Source organism: Podarcis pityusensis (assembly GCF_964106645.2).
Source record: "Podarcis pityusensis genome assembly, chromosome: 16".
In the NCBI taxonomy this organism is placed as follows: Eukaryota; Metazoa; Chordata; class Lepidosauria; order Squamata; family Lacertidae; genus Podarcis; species Podarcis pityusensis.
This window is the reverse complement of record NC_138041.1, coordinates 26,903,171-26,925,953: the sequence shown is the minus strand read 5'-3', so window position 1 is coordinate 26,925,953 and position 22,783 is coordinate 26,903,171. Positions and strand designations below refer to the sequence as shown.

General features: G+C 49.2%; 3 protein-coding genes across 5 annotated transcripts in view; 2 read left to right on the top strand and 1 right to left on the bottom strand.

Moving 5' to 3' along the window:
- LRRC75B (leucine rich repeat containing 75B) overlaps positions 1 to 4,032 on the top strand; it is a 37,051-nt gene extending 33,019 nt beyond the window's left edge. For both annotated transcript variants that reach the window (XM_080985228.1, XM_080985227.1), the window contains 2 exons: positions 1,408 to 1,520; positions 2,553 to 4,032. In XM_080985228.1, coding sequence (XP_080841354.1) covers positions 1,408 to 1,520; positions 2,553 to 3,081 — 642 coding nt within the window. In that variant the 3' untranslated portion in view covers positions 3,082 to 4,032. The remainder of the gene's footprint in view (positions 1 to 1,407; positions 1,521 to 2,552) is intronic.
- A 1,575-nt stretch (positions 4,033 to 5,607) lies between these two features.
- SNRPD3 (small nuclear ribonucleoprotein D3 polypeptide) lies at positions 5,608 to 11,362 on the bottom strand. The gene is made up of 4 exons (XM_080985395.1): positions 11,208 to 11,362; positions 9,278 to 9,427; positions 7,277 to 7,469; positions 5,608 to 5,772 (listed from the first exon to the last, which is right to left on the bottom strand). Exons 2-4 carry the CDS (start codon positions 9,401 to 9,403, stop codon positions 5,711 to 5,713), a joined length of 381 nt encoding a protein of 126 aa, XP_080841521.1. The 5' UTR covers positions 9,404 to 9,427; positions 11,208 to 11,362; the 3' UTR covers positions 5,608 to 5,710.
- Positions 11,363 to 11,694: 332 nt separating this feature from the next.
- On the top strand, positions 11,695 to 20,638 carry GUCD1 (guanylyl cyclase domain containing 1). 2 transcript variants are annotated; one of them, XM_080985356.1, is made up of 6 exons: positions 11,695 to 11,994; positions 14,426 to 14,510; positions 16,497 to 16,605; positions 17,809 to 17,900; positions 18,241 to 18,482; positions 18,804 to 20,638. In XM_080985356.1, exons 1-6 carry the CDS (start codon positions 11,955 to 11,957, stop codon positions 18,893 to 18,895), a joined length of 660 nt encoding a protein of 219 aa, XP_080841482.1. In that variant the 5' UTR covers positions 11,695 to 11,954; the 3' UTR covers positions 18,896 to 20,638. The 2 variants fall into 2 exon arrangements, with proteins under 2 accessions (XP_080841482.1, XP_080841481.1); XM_080985355.1 differs by having other exon boundaries at positions 16,497 to 16,662.
- The last annotated feature ends 2,145 nt before the right edge of the window (positions 20,639 to 22,783 follow it).

The window sequence follows — 22,783 nt, the reverse complement described above, 5'->3', positions numbered from 1 at the left end:
ATGCAGAAGAAAGAACATCACGCACAAACACACCCCTGCAAAAAAACAAAAAGAGAGTAAGCACTCTGAAGTGGCAGACAGCCACTCCCTTGCCTTTTCAGAGCAATGAGGGCCATATCTAATGTAGCTGAGCTAGGCTTGTGCAGGGAGAAGCTGTTGTCATGGGGGTGGGGGAACGGGAGAGGAAAAGGCCAGCCAGCCTCAGAGATTATTCTGCCTCAACATCACTTGAGGGCCTTTGCAGATTTGTGCCTTTATTTATTTATTTATCGGGCAGTTTTTAATGTTTGGTGTTTCATTATGTTTTTATGTGTGTTGGAAGCTGTCCAGAGTGGTTGGAGCAACCCAGCTAGATGGGCACAATATTGTTATTGTTATTATTATTATTATTATTACAGTGGTACCTCAGGTTACAGGCGCTTCAGGTTACAGACGCCACTAACCCAGAAATAGTACCTCGGGTTAAGAACTTTGCTTCAGGATGAGAACAGAAATCGTGCGGCGGCAGCAGGAGGCCTCATTAGCTAAAGTGGTACCTCAGGTTAAGAACAGTTTCAGATTAAGAATGGACCTCCGGAACAAATTAAGTTCTTAACCTGAGGTACCACTGTATTATTATTACATCCTTTATCTGAACATCCCAGCATGGTGTACAACATTTAAAACATAATTTACATGGCGTAATAATAATAATAACAAAATAAAACAACCACGGTAAGAAAAACCATAACAGCAGTTTCCCACAATTTTATAAGGCCATAGATTGTTCATTGGCCGAAGGCCTGGGTAAAAAGGGATGTTTTTGCTTGGCGCCTAAATACATGTAAGGATGGCACCAGGTGAGCCTCCCTGGCCTGGCTGATAGTCCAGCATCTCTGCTAAGATGAGGTAAACCAGCATCCATAAAATTCCTCTGGGTTCCAGCTCTCCTCTCTTCAGAGCAGCCCTCACATGGTGAGCTGCGGTTGCAGAGTCTACCCTGGATGGCCGGATTCAGTATTCTTCCAGGGACATGAAAACCCAAGGAAGCCATGTAGGCCCAGGAAAAGACTCCAAAAACCAGTCTTAATAAGGATCGAGCGAAGGGATGCGAAGCTTGCCACAGTTCTGTGACATTTGGAAAGAAAGTGCCCAGCTGCGGCTTTTGGAGGTCTGGTTTGCAGAACAACAACACGGCTGCTTTTGCTGTTTATTATTTCACAGCGGTCTTATTCCGCCAGGCTCTTCCCCTTTGAGCTGGCTCTGCTGACGCCTGAGCACCAGGACAGGATGTTTTGGGGGAAATGGATCTGCATTGATCTGCAGGAAACTCTAGAGCTGTGGTGCAGGAGGGGGGGTGGGCACTGCACAAACGGAGGAGACCAGTGCCTGAGTCCCTGCCAATGACTTCAGGTCTTCTGCTTTCAGGAATACGACCCCTGGAAGTCCTCAGACCGGATCTGCCGGCAGCTGATTTACCACTTGACTCCTCATTCCAAGTGGCACCGGCAAGGCCTGCCCCGGCGGAGGTCCCAGGCCAGGTGAGGGATGAGGATTGGGCTGGAGTCGGGGGTGGGGAGTCTGGGTGCAGATTTCAGGCAAGGAATCTCTTCCTGGAGATTAAATATCCCCTAAGTTTGCTCATGAAAGGGGTGTGCCCTTAAGGACCAGACCTGTCAGACACAGCATGACCAACCCATGTTTTGAAGGTCTTTGTTGTTGTTGTCGTTTAGTCATGTCTGACTCTTCGTGATCCCGTGGACCACAGTATGCCAGGCACGCCTCTCTTCCACTGCCTCTTGCAGTTTGGTCACTCATGCTGGTAGCTTCGAGAACACTGTCCAACCATCTCGTCCTGTGTCGTCCCCTTCTCCTTGTGCCCTCCATCTTTCCCAACATCAGGGTCTTTTCCAGGGAGTCTTCTCTTCTCATGAGGTGGCCAAAGTACTGGAGCCTCAGCTTCAGGATCTGTCCTTCCAGTGAGCACTCAGGGCTGATTTCCTTCAGAATGGAGAGGTTTGATCTTCTTGCAGTCCATGGGACTCTCAAGAGTCTCCTCCAGCACCATAATTCAAAAGCATCAATTCTTCGGCGATCAGCCTTCTTTATGGTCCAGCTTTCACTTCCATACATCACTACTGGGAAAACCATAGCTTTAACTATACGGACCTTTGTTGGCAAGGTGATGTCTCTGCTTTTTAAGATGCTGTCTAGGTTTGTCATTGCTTTTCTCCCAAGAAGCAGGTGTCTTTTTATTTCGTGACTGCTGTCACCATCTGCAGTGATCATGGAGCCCAAGAAAGTAAAATCTCTCACTGCTTCCATTTCTTCCCCTTCTATTTGCCAGGAGGTGATGGTCTTTAGACCAGCGTTTCTCAACCTGTGGGTCCCCAGATGTTGTTGAACTACAATTCCCATCATGTCTAGCTAGCAAGGCCAGAGCTCAGGGATGATGGGAGTTGTAGTCCAACAACATCTGGGGACCCACAGGTTGAGAACCGCTGCTTTAGACTCTGTTTTGAAGCTCGCCTCCTTCTAAAAACTGTCTTTTTCTTTCTCTCTCTCTCTCTTAGTCTGAAAAACAGCTTGCAAAAGAAGCTGAGCCCGGACACGATGGATCTATCAGGGATCCCCCTTTCCATGAGAGACATCCACCGCCTGGCTTACTACCTGCAGAACAAAGGTGAGGACTTGAGCACTGTGGACCTGAGCTTCACTGACCTGACGGACGAGATGATGCACCTCTTGCTGCCTTTCCTGTGGCCACTGCCCAACCTCACTCACCTCTCCCTCAATGGGAACCGCCTGACCCGCGCCACTGTGAAGGACCTCACCGACGCCATGAAGGAGGCGACCAAGTTCCCCTCCTTGGCGTGGATCGACCTTGGCAACAACGTGGATATCTCGTCCATGCCCCAGCCGCTGCTCGTGGGCTTGCGGAAGCGCCTGGGCCAGCACACCACGCTGCCCACCATTTACGAGGTCCTTGACTGTGAGGCCGAACTCTCCAGTGGAGCAGAGGCCAGCCAGACGGAGGAAGAGGAAGGTGCAGCAGCTGGAAGCAAGTCCCACGACTTCCGTCCGCAGTCCTGCGAAAGGTGATTGGGCGTGCGAGGCCTTCTCTGCAAGATTGAAGCCCTGGCAGCGAGAGTCCCGACCGCAAGAGGTCCTCTTGCCTTTACCAGCAACCCTGCCCAGCTTGGAAGATTTCCAGCCAGGGCCCGTTGCTGCCGTCTGCTCCCCAGAGCAGCTTCCTCCTAACCACTGTTTGCATTACACAGACACGCCCCCACCCAACAGGGACTAGTCACTTACCGTGGCCATGAATGCAGACCTAGGAAGAGCGAGCCATCAGGAGGCAGTGGGCAAGGTAGAGAACTTAAAACGAGCAGCACCACAAGTTGTTGGGACAAAGCAGCAGCTCCTGCCCCCTCCCTCAGCTTGCAGGTGGGGGCCTGTACCCCCAAGTGGTGGTGGGATGGAGGCTGCATCTAAAGGCTGAGCGGCCATGGCTTGCAGACCTTAGAAAGGAGAGGCGGTGGCAGCTGCTGCAAGCCTGGTATTTTGTTTTGGTTTTTTTTGTTCCAGTCTCCAGACAAAAGGGCAATGGAATGCAACGTTCTACAGAGTGTGCAAGCCAAGGACATGTGACTGTGTTGCAGTGTCAGGATATTTCAAGGCTAAGAATATGTGAGGTAGGGGACTGGGAGTTGCAGCAAAGGCAGAGATGATATCCCTTTTCAGATTCAGTTATGGACCAAACTGGAGCAGGGGGAGGAGTCTCATGGGAGCATCTCTGCTGCATGGGCTGTTTGAGATGGAGATACAAATGTGCATGTATTTTTTTAAAAACAAAAACAACATGCAAAAGTTCTGCACCGCTTGCTGCTTGTAAAGGATCACCTGACAATTTTTGAAGCAGTGTTGACAAGGCCCCGCTTCCGATGCCAGCAAAGAAACTGAAGGGAGAGTTGGAAAACCTCCCCTGTGAATTTTTCAGTGTTGACCATTGCTGTATGTGGCGAATGATAATAAATGGTCTTCTTGGAATAAGAGGCAAAAGCATCGCAGTGGGAAGGAGGGAGGTTGCATGCAGACAAATGAAAGGGCTCACGCACAAACCGTATGATGCAGGGAGGGGAAAAGAAAGAAAAAGCAGAGGGAGACATCCCAGAAGTTAAAAAGCTTGCTACACTAAAACCGAACTCCATCTGCTACAATTTAAGTAGCAAACCCCACGTTTGTCCCTACTAGGTATTTTGCTTTCTGAGCTACTTGTAATTTTGCTAAAAATCCAGAGATTTAAAATGATGTCCTCCCAACATCTGCAGCACATAAAACACCTGCAGGCTAACCCACTTGAAGCAGCAACAGTTGCCCTGAAGCAAACTTTTACTGGGAGATGCCCTCTCCCACCTTGTGTCTTTCCACATTAGTAATAGGAACCCCCCACCCTGAATATTACTGTGGTGATGGCACTGTTTCATGGCTGGGAGGTGCCTTAAAAGCCCTCCAAGGAACTGGGTCTGGCAATTTTTGGACAGGCTGGGAGGTGGGACTGGATTCCACTTTCCGATCTCAACAAACCCATGCAATGTTGGGCTGCAACGTTTCTCTCTCCCGAAGCAGCAGATTTTTCGTCCTCTGGTTTCCCTCCCTCTCCAGGCTGTGTGTGAAGGCAGAATTATGACTGGCGCATTCCCCAGCCACATAATGATGCTGCAAAGCTTCCAGGCAGCTCGCAGAGAATATTTGCTCTAAAAATCTTTGGGTTTTATCAGGAGCCAAGATCCGACCTCTGGCAAGTGGCATTGCACTAGTAGAAGGCATGTGTTGCCTGTGATTTCCCTTGGAAAGGATCTCGGGTAGCCTAGCTGGGAATGGTCTCTGCCTTTGAACTTCCAGAGCTGCTGCCTCCCTCGCTGGGCCACTGGGATGATTCAGAAGGCTGCCAATGAATATGTTCAGGGGTCACATTACAGGTTAAAAGGAGATACCTCTAATATCAGATATGCAGCACACTGGCCTCATCTGCACTGGCAAAGCTGTTGCTCATCTACCTCTCCTCTGTGCCTGAAAAAATCCCCTCCAAGGACCCCACCCAGAACAATGTTCTGGCAAAATGAACAGCCTGAATTCAGTCTGCAGATGCAAGCTCATGCAAACAGTACTCGCTGAATGTGCAAACTTTTTGCAAAGGACGCCGCTTCAAACCTAAATAAATAATCAAGGTAAAGTGTGGTTTCACCTTCCAATCTTTTATTTCTTACTAAGATTATCTACCATCCAGTTCTTGGAACAAGCCATCTGCTGAGCCCTGGGAGAAAACACCACCATCTCCCAAGTTGCTGTTATAAATGGTGGGTGAAAAATCTGAACTGAAAATCAACAGGCTCATAGCTGACTCACAGGCAAAGGTAAAAAAAGAAGCCGCCTCAACTGACCAGTAGCATTGGCTGCTGCAAGTCAGTCTGGAACTGGTGCAGAAGCAACAGGGACAGCATGATGGTAGTCTGTCTGTCTGTCTGCTTGCCCCCATCTCCTGGGCCAGGCTTATTCACCTTGTGTGGCAACATCAAAGCAGTACCCCCCACAACGAAGTTCATGCCACACAACGGAAGATGTCTCTCCATTTTGTAAGAAACACATTTATTGAATAACACAAAAGCCCATCACCACCACATTTTACAACTACAGTTTTCAATTCATTGAGAAAAGGCTGTGTCCGAAGTTACCGCCGCTTCTGGAAAATGTTGCCACGGCCCATGCCACGCCCTCTTCCTCTGGCAGCCACTGCAGGGGAAACAACAGCAAACAATGCCATAAACTGAACAGGGGAAGCGCAAACCCTGTAAGAACATTCAAGAAGGGTTCCCTGCTGAGTCAGAAAAGGCCCATTGACTGCAAACTGCTGCTTCTGAGATGATCTCGAGGAGAAAAACATGGCCATCACATAAACACACCTCTGCTGCTTCTCCGAAGCAAACAGGATTTAGATGCAGTTTTGCTTCAGCCATCAGGACCAGCAGCCACTGACAAACCCACCCCACTTTAAAAGGCATCTAAGCCATGGGCCATGTCCGTGGCAGCACATTTCATAGCTGCTTGTGCATTGTAGGAAGTACTACCTTTTGACTACCCTGAATCAACTTGGAACCTTCCAAAGGGGTCAGCTCAGCCTGCAGCATCTGCTGCCAAGAGCCAGGCCTTACATTCTGATAAGGGCTATAAGTCATTAATAGGGCTGGGTGGTATATTGTCCAAAACTGACTGAAGTCCATAGCAAGATAGCAGCTTCACAATTTTTGACCTGGCAATATATTGTGAATCATGATGGATGTGCACGTTATGCAAAAATCATGATGCGGGAGAAACCGCGAAGCTAGCTTATGCCTCTGCATAGCTCCATCCTTATTTCAGACATTGTGATATACAGTGGTACCTTGGTTCTCGAACTTAAATCTGTTCCGGGAGTCCGTTTGACTCCCGAAACCATTCAAAAACGAAGGCGCGGCTTCCAATTGGCTGCAGGAGCTTCCTGCGCTCAAGCGGAAGCCGCATCGGAAGTTCGGCTTCCAAAAAACGTTTGCAAATCGGAACACTTCCGGGTTTGCAGTGTTCAGGAGTCGATTTGTTCGGCAACTAAGCCGTTCCGGAAACAGGGTTTGACTGTTTCGGTATAACACGATGTTTAGCTGGTGATATATCATGATGCTGAAAACCCAGCCGTAGTCAGCAATGGAGAGCAGAAGGTCCGAGATTCAATCCTTGGAAGCATCTCTCAGTATAAAGGTAAAGGTAAAGGTACACGTGACCATTAGGTCCAGTCGTGACCGACTCTGGGGTTCCCGCACTCATCTCACTTTATTGGCCAAGGGAGCCGGCGTACAGCTTCCGGGTCATGTGGCTGGCAGGACTAAGCCACTTCTGGCGAACCAGAGCAGCGCACAGAAATGCTGTTAACCTTCCCGCCGGAGAGGTACCTATTTATCTACTTGAACTTTCACTTGCTTTTGAACTGCTAGGTTGGCAGGAGCAGGGAACGAGCAACAGGAGCTCACCCCGTCACGGGGATTTGAACCGCCAACCTTCTGATCGGCAAGTCCTAGGATCTGTGGTTTAACCCACAGTGCCACCCGCGTCCCATCTCTCAGTATGGGAAAGAGAAATTCTGGTCTGGTGACCCACTGCTGCCAGTCAGTGTAGGCAATACTGAGCAAGATGGACCCCAATGATCTGACACAGCCTAAGTTGGCTTCCTATGCAGCACGCAGCCTGCGCCTGCCCCACTACTTACCCTGGGCTTTCAGGATAGCAGCTTTTCCCCTTCCAGCCCCAGAGCCCTGGTTTTTGTTCTTCATACTTTTCAGCATTGGTGCATTTTTCAGCATATCGGGCAAGATGAGGAATCTGATTTTGCTCCCCCGAATGTACACCTGCTCTAGCTGCGCCACACGCCCATCTCTGTAGGTCACTGTGATGTTGGACATCTGGAAAGAGAGAATGAGTGACTGAACAGGACAGAGCCTTTGAGAAAAGAAGCGCAATGGCAAAAAGGCCAGCTGGTTCCTAAAATGGAAAGGCTGCCTGGCCAAGTACGTCATATTGGCGAGTTAAGACAAGTGAAAAGCATTTTGCTTTCCCATTTCTGTGGATGTGTCTTTAAAGCAGCAAGGAACAGCCCTTGTTTTCAGATTAGCTTGAGAACAGCAGGATAGGTGCAGGAACAAACGAAGCAGCAACGTTGCCAGCACCTGTATGTTGATCTCAGTTCTCCAAGCCTTATTTCTTAAATTTTATCCCCACCCTTTAAAAGCTAATCAAATTTCCTAGGGCAATTATGAAAATGTTTTTTAAAAATACAAATGTAATGACACAGGACAAAGAAGTCACAGCAATTAATTTTTTTAAAAAAGCATTAAGAAATCCTCAATGTTTAACAGCCTGTGGAGTAAATGAAGCAGATGTTCCAAAGTATCATACTGGAGCGCAGCCATTGACAATCCAATGCCCTTCAGCTGTTTTGTACTGCAAGTCCCATCAGCACCAGCATCATATGGCAGTGCTGGCTGGGGCTGAAGGCAGCTGTGGTCCAAAACTCCTGGTGGAGGGCACCAGGTTGGCGAAGACTGCCGAAGAAGATATACCAGGACAGCTCTGCTTTGTTTAGGGAGTTTTTCTGGAGTAGCAACCTAGGCTCAGGATTTTCCTTTTACTATTAAAAGCACTTGTGCCCACCTCAGCAGATAAGAGTCCTTGCCCACTCTTCTGCATCAACTCAACTGGTGTTGAGGGCGACTGGAGCCCTTTAAAAGGAGAGGTAGCCAATGTGGTGCCCACCAGATGTTGATAAACTATGACTCCCATCAGTCCCAGCCAGCATGGCCAATGGTCAAGGGTGATGGGAGCTGTAGTCCAGCAACATTGGGAAGCTCCAGGGAGAGATAAGCCCAGGGATAGGTGACAAAAGGTATTATCTGTGGCAGCCATAGAATCACATAATTGTGGAAGGTAACCTGAGGGTCCTCTAATCGTACCTCTGCAATGCAGGAAAATTAAATAATAGTTGGGATGGGGGGGGCAAGGTAAGAGGTTTTATATAAAAAAAACTTCATAGAAGTTTATAAAATTTAGCATGCCATGGAGAAAGCGGGCAGAGGAAAGTTTCTCTCTCTCTCTCAAAACACAAGAATTTGGGGGCATCCAACGAAGCCAAATGTTGGGAGATTCAGGACTGAAAAAAGGAAGGACTTATCCATGCAGCGCAGAGTTAAATTGTAGCACTAGCTACCACAGGAGGCAGCAATCGCCACCAACTTGGATGGCTTTGAAAGAGGACAGGACTAATTCACAAAGGAGGAGCCTACGAATTTAGCCCTTAATCTGTGACACTCCTTCCCTGTAGAGGTGCACTTGGCAACTTCATTATACAGTTTTCTGTGAATGTTGAAGAAAACATCTCTTGACCCTTGCCTTCAACACCCGAGGTGTATATATTTGTGATTGTATATTTTTGTAATTGTAGGTTTTTAGAATTTCTTTTTTATGTTGTATTTTTAATTGTCACAACCTGCTCTGGGAACTTAGGGTGAAGGGGGAATGACCAATCACTCAATCACTTTGGTGGCCAAGTAATGTCTTTGCATTCTCTCTCTATGAGGGGAGCCCCAATTACAGTTCTCTTGATTTTTTAAGACAAGGCTAAGATCTCCCACAACAGATGAAGACCCAAAGCGGGACATTTTGTTCTGGCCACATCCTCCTAGCCACCCATCACCACTTTTCAATGCCCACCTACCTGACAATTCATGTTGTCCTCAGCCTCAATGAGCTTTCCGCGGTATACTTCTCCTGTATTCGTCTCACAGGTCACAATATGACCCTCTGCTTCATGCAGGACTTTAATTGGCACTCCGATAGACATGACTGAAGCTGGGTGTGTTCAAACCTGAGAGAGGAAGGGGGAAATGCAACATCGTATTAACAGCTTTTGTTCCATGGCTGCCCCTTCTTAAGAGTGTCTTGTACTTCCAGGAAGTAAGGTACAAGGGTAATGACATCTATAGGGCATCTGAGGAAGCATCACAAAACTCATCAAGCAACAGAGGATCATCAGAATAGAGTCAAATCCAGTGTGATTGAAGCAGAAAACAAACCCACAGCAGGGAGTTGGTGGTAAATTTTTCCAAAACCAGAGGTATAATGGGAAGTTTAGCAAGGGGAATGAGGTGCAAATCTGCCTGTCAGGCTATATTGTGCTCCTCAGAAGAGCAAGGCATGCTTCATGTAAGCACCAAATATTATTATTGTTCTTGCTGCTGTTTATTCAGTTTACAATCCTGTCCTCCATACAGTGCGAAGGCAGGTTAAATACTAATAATATAGCTGCATATAAAACATTAAAGATAACTAAACTTTAACACAGACACCAATAACATTGACAAACAGCTGGTGTCCAGAAGAGAGCCACTGGAACTCAGCTCACCCACTGCGCAGGTAAAGGTAAAGGGACCCCTGACCTTTAGGTCCAGTCATGACTGACACTGGGGTTGCTGCGCTTATCTCGTTTTATTGGCCGAGGGAGCCGGCCTACAGCTTCCAGGTCATGTGGCCAGCATGACTAAGCCGCTTCTGGCGAATCAGACGAGCACACGGAAATGCCGTTTACCTTCCCACTGGAAGGTATTTATCCACTTGCACTTTGACATGCTTTTGAACTGCTAGGTTGGCAGGAGCAGGGACCGAGCAACAGGAGCTCACCCCATCGCGGGGATTTGAACCGCCAACCTTCTGATCGGCAAGTCCTAGGCTCTGTGGTTTAACCCACAACGCCACCCGCGTCCCTCCACTGCCCAGAGTCTGGCCAAAAAGACTCATCTTCAATTGCCATCCAAAGGGGGAAAATGTTGGTGCTAGCTTCACCTGAGATGGAGGAGCATTCCAGAGATCAGAGGGATCATAAAGTAGTTATTACATCCTCCCCCCAGCCTCGAGGTGCCTCGGACTACAGCTCCCATCAGATCCAGCCCAGTATGCCAGGCTAATTCTGCGGCCAGATGGAAGTCGTAGTCCAATACAGCTGTATGACACCAGGCTAGGGAAGGCTGAGAATGAATCGGGCCTATGTACTTGGTGGGCCTGGCCAAGCCAGGAGCCCGTACCTTCGACGAAATGCACCAAAGGGTCTCGGTTAAGCACACGCAAAAATATCCCCGCCCCCCCCCACATACACTAACACTGTGAAATCAGTGGGGTGCCTTTGGATCGTGCCCTCCCCCCCTTCCGGTTGAAGGCATTTCTGGGGGGGAAACTGACAGCCCCAAGTTAAGTCCGCTTCCTTAGGGGATGGGGAATACGTTCCCCTACCCAATGCCCAACCATCGTGGCTCTCTAGTCGGTACTACTCAGGAGTAGGCCACTGAAAACAACGCACTCCAGTGACCTGCCTCCACTGGGCTGCATCCAACTAAGTCCCACGTAGTAAACTCGCGGAAATAGACGTGAGCGACTAAATTCCAACGGGAGATTAGGGAGAAGGGTCTACTCTGAGTAGGAATGCAGCAGTCCTAAGCGGGGCCTGGGAGCTCCGCGGGTCGAGCGAGGGCAGCTCAAACCGAGGCCCCCCCCCCCCGGAAGAAACCGCGAGGGAGGGAAGGAGGGAACCTCGCTTCGCGGGCCGGGCTGGACTAAGCTAGGCCGAGCCAGGCCGGCCTCCCTTTGCAACTCACCGTCAGGCGCTCCCGCTCTCCGCTACGGCGTGCCTCCGTTTCCTCGCCCGCCGGTGTCCCAGCATGCAGCGCGCCTCGGCTAAAGGAAGTCGCCCCGAGCCCGTCTGGGCCTCTTGTGTTACACGCTTGAGGAGTCGCCCGGGAAACGAGACCCCTGCTCGACAGTTCCGCTTGCCCTGCCCGTGAGGGGGGGTACACCACCGGCGACACCCCGCCACGCTTGAAGCCTCCTCGCCGCCGCCTTCCCTTCCCTTCCCATTTCCTAAGCGCTTACTGAGAGGCGAGAGGGGGGCCACCTCTTTGGGATCCTGTCAGCGACTACGACTCCCATCAGCGCCGAGCCTTGGCCGGCCTGGCTGAGGCTGCCGGGAGTTGTAGTCCAGCGGCCCCTGGCAGGCCAGGCCTCCTCCTCCTCCGCCGCCGCCCCTGGTCGCTCCTTGCGGGGTGGGAAAGGGAGGCCCCCCCGTACGTCCTCCCGTCCCGGTGCCTGCCGGGCCTCACCCCTGGCCCCGCTGGAGCCGGCGGGAAGGCTGCTCGGCGACCACCGCAGAAGGAGCGAGGCGGGCCCGGAGGGAGGCAGGCGCTAGGCCTCCGCTGCGGGCTCCGCCTCCGCCGGGCCGAGAGGGACGGGAGGAGGAGGAAGAGGAGCCGCCGCCGCCGCCGGGGGAACCATGCCGGCCCGCGCCCTGCCGAGCCCCGCGGCCGCCCTTGGCCCGTGAGCGGCTCCCCGTCGCCCGCCTCGCCGCCATGAAGAGCCCCAAGGAAGACGCGCACGAGTCGCCCGCAGGTCCGTCAGGTCGTGGGGTGGGGGCCCTGCCGCCTTGGGAAGGGGCGCCCGAGCATGTGCAGAGTGCTGGGGAGTGGGGGGCTGGCTGGCTAGCTTCCGAGGAAACACGTCGGAGCCCAGTAGAAAGGGGTCCCTCTGCCGCCGCGCAGCCTGATCCAGGGTGTGGGGTTAGGGTCGGGCTGCGCAGTCCGGAGCTGGCTTACTGCCCCGCCGGACGCTCCCAGGTCGGGCTGCACCTGGTACGGTGACAGCCGCCCTAAAGCAGCAGCAGCTACTAGTGCTATTGGTGTTGGTGGCTCTCTGGACTATTTCCAGCTAAAGTCGGGGCTTCTGAAATCTCAGCGGACCCCCGTGGGAAAGTGGCCTTTAGAGCAAGGATCTCATACTTGGCTTCCAGGCTGAGAGGAGTGGGCCCGCCCAAAGTGCTCCTGCAAACTTATATCTTTGTGGTGTTTAGGCCACTTTCAAGAGTTCGGGATTCCAGTTGTCTCCATCGCAGCATTCCGTTAGAAACACACATCCGCTGTCATATTTTCCAGCACGTTTTGCATGACCGAAAGCAGAGTTACAGAAGCTCTAAAGATTCCTCCATAGGACCATGAGACAAGCGATGACATCTTCCCCTGGACAACCCCCCCCCCAATTGCTTTGGGCTCTGTTCCAATTTACTTACTATATGCTTCATTAAATTAATACACTACTTGACTGTTTTTTTTTTAAAAAAGAGCCCTCAAAGCAATTTGGGCCTTGATGCCGCCGGCTGGCAAGTGTCACTGGTCTCTCGCTGCTAACGGAGTCTGGCTGAAGATCAGGCAAAGCAGGCTGGGGAGGCTTCTGCAAGAGAGCTGCCTTTGTTCAAACTGGATCAGTTGAAATGTCTTTGTGTTGCCCCTGGTCCTTTTGAAGTACAGTATTATTATTTCCTAAATACACCAGGCTACCCTTGAAGAATGCGCTGCATGTCCAGAGCCAGAGGGCCAGAACTGTCCTGACCTCCCTCAAGGCTCCCTTGAGCCTCAGTTGGTTGGAAAGAAGCCAGCTGAGTCCCCTCCCTGTCCTGGGGCTCTAGCCTTTCCTGTACCTTTAGTCCTGGTAACCTGTCAACACAGACTTTTGTCCCCAAAGAGCAGCGACTCAATTGAGCAAGAGCCCCGATGACTAGACATTGCTAAGGGCATAACTGGCAAGGAGTTTGCAAACACAAAAAGTGGGTGGCTCTGTTGATGCTTTTTTACCCAGGAAATGATGGGCTCATTGCCAGGAAGATTTAGAAATTATTGTGCTGAGCTATTGGCCTCTGTAAAAACCAGAAACATCCAAGTCTTTCATCAGCACCTCTGTGACATCCTTTGCTGTTCACAATACCCTGCATTTCTCCCCTAACAGAGCAGCTAACCTAGTAATCAGGATGACTAGCTGTGGCTCCATATTTTTTTAGACCATCTCCCATCCATCTCAGTCAGCATAGCCACTGGCCAGGGATTATGGGAGGTGTAGTCCACAATCCTGTCACTTCCAGGAGATGCGTTCTGTGGGTTGGGGGAAGGGGTCCCAGTTACCGAAGACACAAACCTTCACTAAAGCACTCCCAATGAGTTCAGGCACAGCACAATCCAAACAAACCAAGGTCATGCATAGAGAATCAACCTAGGTCCAAATGCAGCCCAGAAATGAAATTAGGCAGCAGTCTCAGGAAGTTCAGGCCAGGTACAACATAGGAAAAAGGAGCCAGAGACCTGTGTTGTTTCCAGCAACTGGAAGGCTCAAGAGGGGGAGCCTTATCTACTCTGGCCCCAGCTGCTGCCAGTGAAGGAGCATCAGGGATTGCCTACTCACAAGGAGACCCTGGGCCCATAGATGCATACTGTGGTGTTCCTCTTCAGCCTAGAGGTCAAGCTTTCGGTGCTGTCTCTCTCTCAAAGGCTGGGGGGCAGGCACCTTCCTGGGGTTCTTCATCATGTATCAACCCAGACGGCCCCTTCAAGGGGATCCTCAGACTGGGTTTCAGGACCCGTGCCTGCTCCTCAAGGCCCTTATCCTGTGGGGGTGCCTGGTTCATCCTTCCAAGAGCTCCATGGTTTGTACCAGTTCAGGACTAGGTACGACAAACATCTGCAAGGCCACACGTTTCTCATCTTTGGTTTACACCACCGGGAGGTGGTTTTGGCAGATGGTGTGGGTGCAGAACTGATAAATTAGTCCAATATATCCAGGGGCAGTTATGATCCCATGGTATATTACTGTGAAACCAAGTTCTTGGGCCAGATGAAACTAGACCCCCTGGAGTTGTTTTAAAATGTTGCAAACTGATGTCTTTGGCATGGAACAAAATAATATTTTTTTTCCTGTTAAAGGATGGGTGTGAATGTAGAGAAGAACCTTAGTTGTGCCAAAAACTGTCTTTCTGACGGTGGTGTCCTCTTTCCTGCAGTGGACAATGTGCAGCTGGACGTGCCAATCCTTCAGCAGCTGTACCACTGGGACTGTGGGCTGGCTTGCTCCAGGATGGTTCTGCAGTAAGTCCATTTTTGGTTGGGGCTTATTGGGGGTGGGGAAGGAGGCGAGGTGGCTGGTGGCACTTTGCAACAAGTTGCTTCCAAGGTGGGAAGGTCCCTAGACCTCACCCAACTGCCTTGGCCCTCCAGTGAGTGCAGCACAACTGACCACAACAGCAGCTCCTCAAGCACGAGAAAAGGAACTGTGGAGGAAATGGCATTAATGTCTGACTGTGACAAAGAATGGGTACAAAGGTTGTTATATTCATAATGTAAGAACTCTGATTGGCCCAATAGAAGACACTCTTGACTGGGCCACTCAGCTGACTTCCTTTTTAAGTACCGTATTTTTTGCTCTATAAGACTCACTTTTTCCCTCCTAAAAAGTAAGGGGAAATGTGTGTGTGTCTTATGGAGCGAATGCAGGCTGCGCAGCTATCCCAGAAGCCAGAACAGCAAGAGGGATCGCTGCTTTCGCTGTGCAGCGATCCCTCTTGCTGTTCTGGCTTCTGGGATTCAGAATATTTTTTTTCTTGTTTTCCTCCTCCAGAAACTAGGTGCGTGTTATGGTCTGGTGTGTCTTATAGAGCGAAAAATACGGTAATTGCCAGCAACTGGCGGGTTTTTCCTCTTTGGGTGTTTTGAGTCTGTTGCCGTGCTCTTGTGTGACTCCCGTAGAAGCCACCCTGCCTTTTGTGTTCCATGAATAACGGCCACTACGATTTTCCATCTGCCTCTGCTGTGCTGCCTGCTGGCTCTCGGTCTTTTTTCCCCCGTTTTCCTTTTCCTGCTGAACTCGTCTTTCCTTCCACAGAGGAACACGAGCTTTAGGTGCAGGAGAGTGAAATGCCTCTTTAGAGGGCCACTTAGTAGATATGAAGCAGAAGATTTTCATTTCTCTCCATCCCTTCTGCCAAGACGCTAGCCTGCCCACTGGTAATTTCCCATCTTGACTACTGTAACTCCCCCTCCCTCCCTCCCTCCTTCCTGTACCAAACTGAATTTCCAAGAGTGAACTTCTTGCCCTGTGGATCCAAGCCTTTCTCTCCCCCCACTCCCCTGTTCATGATGGAATGTCAGTGATTTCTCTATTGTGGCCCCTTCCCATCATCCCATGAATGAGCTGCCCCTCTCCCCAAAGCACCTCCTTTTTCTGTGTCTGCACTATCCGCCTCTTCACAGGTCTGGCTCAGGCATAACCCTGGTCTGGAGATTGCTGTCAGCTCATCTCTTCTCCCTTTCCCTGTGTTGTGCATGAATGCCTCCATTGTTTAACCAAAACTTAGTATAACACCCTTATTAGAGCTGTGTTGAGAGCTAGCCAGGATTGCCAGGAACCAGAGTTTGCAGAACAGCTTCAGACTAACTTTACAATGCAGTCTTAGTTACCTGAAGTTGGAGTTAGTCCCAAAACAGATGTAAAGGGCAAAGCAAATCTTAGGAAGGGGGTGGTGGGAGAGAGTAGGCAAGCCCACAAAACCTTCCCTCCTATCTCCTTACGCCTGGACCAGACCACATTGTTGGTGTCCAAGGGACTTTCCATTGGACGCCTATCAAGTTCCTTCCCTTCTTCCTTTCAAATCCTGGCCTGTTGCGAGAAAATTCAAACTGTAGATGCCATTCCTTCTTATGTGGGGCCCACTGTATTTGTATAAATGGGGATGGAGGGAGATTCTGTGGCCCTCCAGAGGTTGCTTAACTGCAGCTCACATTATCTCTGACCCCACCACTGGCATTAACAAATCTGCTTGAAACAGCTGGAAGAGGGTCTTTTCCCCAATATGCTGATATGAGCCAACTCACAAAAGGAAACCATTGTTTCATCTCTGAAATAGAATCCGGGGGGACATTCTCCACCCATTTCTCTTGCTCTGAAGTTTGTCCATTGTGCAGGCAGGCCCTGTAGCATCCAGATTCCCTTCTGTCAGGCAACACGTTATAAGCTGCGCTCTGTTCTCCCCTGATCCCTCTTCTTCACCATCACCACTTCCTCTGGTTTCGTCCCAGGTACCTGAACCTCCTGAATGACGACGAGTTCCAGAAAGCCATTCAGGACCTCCAGATGACAGAGAGCATCTGGACGATCGATTTGGCCTACCTGATGCGTCATTTTGGGGTGAAGCATCGTTTCTGCACACAGACCCTGGGGGTGGACAAGGGCTACAAGAACCAGGTCAGCTTCCTGGTTCACTCAAATGTTGGTGCTTTGACCAAGTCTGGAGGGCAGGAATTCTTTCCTTCTCTAAGGATGATGATGATGATGATGATGATGATAATAATAATAATAATAATAATAATAATAATAATAATAATTGGTTTGTGTTTTGGCACTCATGATCCTTTCCAGCACGTTTGGTTTTTGGAGCTTGACATACAGGCTTCTCAAGGTACCCAATGGCATTTTAAGATAACTTGTGCCTTTTAATTAGATTGTGATTTTTGTTTAATTGTTTTTACTCACTGTTTTTATTTGGTGCTTTGTTTGTGTCTGGAAAAGGCAAGCACTAGCTTGCTTTTTTTAAAAAAATGGGACAGGATCCATGTTGATTTTCCAGATGATGTTTCCGATGTTCTTTTGCGTTGCTCTCCAGCTGTGAACTTTGCCCTGCTTCCTCAGTCCAAGGGGGACTCTCTTGCAAGCTGTACCTGGGACCTGGGCAGCCCTTTCTCTAGGTTGCTGTGTACAGTTCTGGCCGACTTACCTCAAAAAGGATATTGTAGAGTTGGAAAAGGTCCAGAAGAGGGCAAGCAATGAGGTGGAGCGACACCCACCCCCCACCCACCCAGTGAAGGAACACTGCCATTTTGGGAGCATTTTAGTTTAGAAAAGAGGCGAGTAAGAGGCAGCACCATGGAAGTTTTATAAAATTATGCATAGCATGGAGAAAAGTTCTCCTCTCTCTAACACTAGAATTTGTGGACATCCAATGTTGGAAGATTCAGGACTGAGAAAAGAAAAAAAGAAAACTTATCCATGCAGCACATAGTTAAACTGGTGGCCACCAATCTAGATGACATTAGAAGAGGATTAGACAAATTCAAGGAGGAGGGTTATCCATGGCTACTAGCCATGATGGCTGTACTTTTGTTCCAGTGTGGCAGGCAGCATTACTCTGAATACATTGCTAGAAATCACAGGAGTGCTCTTGTGCTTGGGCCCTGCTAGTGGGTTTCCTACAGGATCTGGCTGGCCACTGTGAGAACAGAATACTGGACCAGATGGGCCATTGGCTGATCCAGCTGGCCTCTTCTTATGTTCTTAGGTTTCTTACCCCGAGAGGAATCTGTTCTGACCAAGCTTGTCCTCTTCCTCCTTCAGTCGTTCTACAGGAAACACTTTGACACAGAGGAGAACCGAGTCAACCAGCTGTTTGCACAATCCAAAGCCTGTAAAGTGCTGGTAGAGAAACGGTGAGCTCTCTTTCTCTCGGTCGAGGTTTATCTCCCCATCCCATGGACTTCTTTACAGATGCCACAGCTGTTTTAATGCAAAGGCCTTTACCAACTGGGTCTCCTCTAGATGCTTTGGGCTACAACTTGCATCAGCCCCAGCCGTAGGATGATGAGATCCAACACATCTGGAGAGCAGCAGGTTGGGGAAGGCTGTTGCAAGCAGCCATCCTGTCCAAATGGGCTCTGGACCTAGTGACCTGTTCCAAACCTCCAGTCCTGATAGAGTTGGTGTCTTCCTTGTTAAGATATCCCTAAGAGACCCCAGTGGACTGACTTCTCCATCTGTTCTCCTCCACAGCACAGTGACTGTCCGGGACATCCAGGATCACCTTGCCCAAGGCCATGTGGCCATTGTGCTGGTCAATGCCGTCCTGCTGCTCTGTGACCTCTGCTCCAACCCGGTCAAATATTGTTGCTTTCTCCCAACCGGCCAGAAGTGCTTCTGCAGAAGTCCTGATTACCAGGGCCATTTCGTTGTCTTGTGTGGCTACAGCAAAGCCTCAGGGAGTATTTATTACAACAATCCTGCCTATGCTGACCGTGAGTAGCCACCACCCTTTATTTCAAATAGGGGAAGTGTGGTAACCGGACAACTCTGGCATGTTAGCTCGTTCCTCTCTGCAACATTGTACAATATTCTGGGTTGATGTTGTCCTAACCATTTCCTGGCTCGTGCCTCAGGAACATGAGCCATGCCAGGTGGGTCTGTCTTGTCTTTTGTCTCTGCAGCAAGACCATGACTGCGTGGGGGTGGGGGAGAGATGGGCGGGTTGGGGCTGTTGAATCAATGGCCCTGCCTTCCTTCCAACAGAGCCTTAACCCCTTGGCCCCTTCTGAGCCCATTTTGGTCCTGCCCCACAGGAACATGCCGAACCAGCATCAATAACTTTGAGGAAGCCAGAACCAGTTATGGCACCGATGAGGACATCCTGTTTGTTTACAGAGACAGCTGACCTATTGGAGCTGCCAGGGCTTCCACGTCCATCACTGGCCAGCTTGCAACAGCAGCAGCAGCCTTATCTCAGGGCTGCAAGAGACTTTGCTCCCACACTGCAGCAGGACCACAAAGAAGGGATGCTTTAGACTAGGATCTAAACTGGTATTAAATTGTTTTGTTATGAGCCACCTTGGCGGGGGGGAATGTATCCAGAAAGGCAGGCTCTAAATTGGCTGAAATAAATACATTTTAGATTGGGATCTACTCCTAGGTCTCTGGGTGTGTTGCAGTAGATCAAGAAGGATGTCAGACTCCCAATTTTGTAATCGCAGCAATGTGAAAGACTCAAAAGGCCAGGAGTGGGTTTTTACATCTGGCTCCAGTTGGTGGGCCTCCAAGCTCTATTTGGAAATAAAAAGTAGATCCTGCAAGCGTGAAATCTGCCCTGCCCTGTCTCTAAACCTACAGAGAGCAGCATGGCGGTCCTGTTGCCATCTTTTTAGTTTTGATGATGATAATGAAGATGAAAATAGCTTGTGTATAGCGACTGTAATATTTAAATGTATGTGTGTATTTTTAAAATTTGCACATTTTGAGAAGTTTTCAAATGCGGACTTGGACTTATTTTCCTGTTGGCCCCTTTTGACAGGAACAAAAGTCTTAGTATTCACTTCCACGCCAAATTCATGAATTCCCCCCGCCCAAGAGAAGCTCAACACAGAAAGGGACAAGAGTTAGTCCTCCTTTCTTTACTGTAAGGGCTGATCTTTCACCCAGTTTGGGTGTCTAATAATCAGGGAACAGAATAACATAAACAGCCTAGGATTATTGGATATTGGGGGAAGGAGCAACAAGAGGAAGTAGTCCACATATGTATGCCAGCATCACCTGCAAACCACAATGTGTGGATTCTCACAGCTGCTTTTGATGCATAAAGGGTTTCTGGTAGCCAGGGCCTTTTTCATGAGGTCAGGTGGTTCTTTCTGAAAGCAGGGAATTAAAAGGCATTGCAGTTGTAACTGCAGACCCTCCAAAGTGGTTGGATGAATCAGTTCTTTGCATACCATCAGTTTGTTTTCAGATAATCTCAGTTTAATTGCTGTCACGTTGAGCGTTCTTTTTTAGTGAGGGGCTGCCAAATCGTGATTGTACTAGGTCCTCTCTAAAGAAATTAAAGGTTTTAAAATACAAGATTGGTTAGAATCTCTTGATAACTTTGACCCCAATCCAGCACAATTAACCTTTGTTTAACACATCAGTTGCAAACAGCTGTCAGCCAGGAGACACTCTGAACACAGAGTATCCTCCATCACCAGCGCTCTCTAGTGAGAACTGGTGACAGCTCTTCACAGCCTCAGGCTAGTGTTTTAAGATAAAAACCTATGTTTGGGTCAGATCCATTTGGCCCTAGAAAGCAGACCTGAACTACTTGCTAAAGCAAGTGCAGCTGGCAGCAGCATGACTCCAAAGTCTGGCTAGGGAGGGAAACTTTGTTACATGTTCGAAAGCTGTAATTTGAGGCCGGGATTGTGTCGATAAGAAGATTGCTTGAGGACTTCCAAGACAACCCAGCAGCTTGGCTCAGAACTGCTGTTTATATAATTGGAGGCAGGGAAATTTCTCTTGGCTGCAGTTCAGGACGATTCTAGCCGGAGTCCAGACTGTTCTACCTCATCACACTGCACTCATGTTTTTGGATTCAACTCAGGGATGTACATGGCTTCCCTGCTGGTCAAAAATAAACTTTGATATTGTAATATCCACTTTGTGTTTCATTTAAAGTACTGTGAGGTCCTATTGCGGGGCAGAAAGTTATGAGTGATGTGTTAAAGATGTGCCGGAGAGGGAGACTGTCATTTCTCAACTCCAGCAAGAACATTTTAAAGGAGTTGAGTATTGGTGAAGTTACATTAAAATAGGATACATTAAAATACATTAAATAGGAGCTGAAAGTGAGATGAGCAGCCCTCGAAAGGACTTGCAGCCTTCCAGATGTTGCCCTCCAGCTCCCATCAGGCCCAGCCACTGTGGCCAGATGTTCTGGGGACTGTGGTCCAACATCTAGAGGGCCACAGGCTCCCCACACCTGCTCTGAATTATTGCAAAAGCAAGTATCCTGTTGCACCAGAAGTAGAGATTAACATGACATTTCTGTCTGTGCATTAATGGCTTTTCCTTATGGCAGGACCCAGAGTTCTCTATGCCACTTAGGGACTTTGTGCAGCACCTCCATTACAGATGACTGTACGATTCCAACTTTGGAGAGCTGATCCCCCTCTCCCTCATTTTTGCAGTGGGACAGCTGAGAGCTATGCTGCCCTGTAGGTCACAACTGTCATCATAAAGTAGACTAAGCCCATCCTGAAAAAAAACAAACCTATTAGTGTCAAAAATAAGGGCACTGTATCATTTTACACCACAGGATTGTAATGCTGTAGGAACTTATATACGCCTGTCCAAATATGCCAGTAGAGCTACTGTGGATTCTTAACGTACTCAGATTTTAGACAGAGGATTTGTAGGGTTAAATCTATCACCTCTGTAGTGGGTGGGCTTGAGATAGGAGGGCTGTGTGAGTGCAGGGGCAGGCGCTCTAGTCAAGCATTCAAAAGAACGCACAGGGGCTTAAACTGCAGAGGAGGCAGGCACAAATACACAATCCTCCCTGACTTTTCCATCTTGAATAGGACACTCTGAAACAGGCACGTGCCCAGGAATGGTGGTGCTGGCACATGGATGAGCTGTGTCCCTGCCCCCAGATTGTTGTTGTTTAGTCGTTTAGTCATGTCCGACTCTTCGTGACCCCATGGACCAGAGCCCGCCAGGCACTCCTGTCTTCCACTGCCTCCCGCACTTTGGTCAAACTCATGCTAGTAGCTTCAAGAACACTATCCAACCATCTCGTCCTCTGTCATCCCCTTCTCCTTGTGCCCTCCATCTTTCCCAACATCAGGGTCTTTTCCAGGGAGTCTTCTCGTCTCATGAGGTGGCCAAAGTATTGGAGTCTCAGCTTCAGGATCTGTCCTTCCAGTGAGCACTCAGGGCTGATTTCCTTCAGAATGGATATGTTTGATCTTCTTGCAGTCCATGGAACTCTCAAGCATCTCAGATTAAGCCCCCAGATTAAGCCCTCACAAATTCTTACCGGTAACTACTGCAAAGGAGGAGGAAGCAATCAAAGAATGTGGCAGTTGATAACGGGTGTCATGCAACCAGCTGCTTGCCTTGTATTTATCTGGGATGCAAACAGTCTCTTGCAGTGCAGCATCTCTGTAGTCCACTGAGTGCCTGACCATGTGCAGAGCAAGAGAAAGAGCAAAGCGCAAAGCAAAGAGCAAGCAATGGATTCTCTGCAGATTCCCACAGCAGAAGAGCCCAGGCAACTCCCCTTTCATTAACAGACCTGCTTTTCCTCTGGAGATGTGAATGGTGGTTGGCTGTGGCTGAGCGGCTGAACATCCCAAGCAGAGAAAAGGTGATGAAATGCAGCTTTGCTGGCAGAGGGCACATGGCCCTGCATGAGAGGGAGGGAGCCTTTCTCTTGGTGCCCAAAGCCATGAGAACCAAGGAAGCTACAGATGGGTAGAAACAGGTCCAGTCAAGTAAATGGGCCCAAATCTCATCCTCTTCTGGTTCACCCAGTTGATCCAGAAGAACAGCCTGCATAATTCTTGTCCATAACAACAAAAGGGATATTTTACTTGCAGAGAAATTTTATATGCAAAATATATTTTGCTTGTAATTGAGGCACTCTCAATAAAGGTTTTAAGTGGTTAATGCAAGTGCACAGTGTGTGCCAACTTTCTTTGCTGACCATTGCAAGCTGATAATTTTTGAAAAGGAAATGCTGAATAAGTACGGTAATTACAGTTTCAGCTCTGAGAACTGAAAGCACACACTTCAG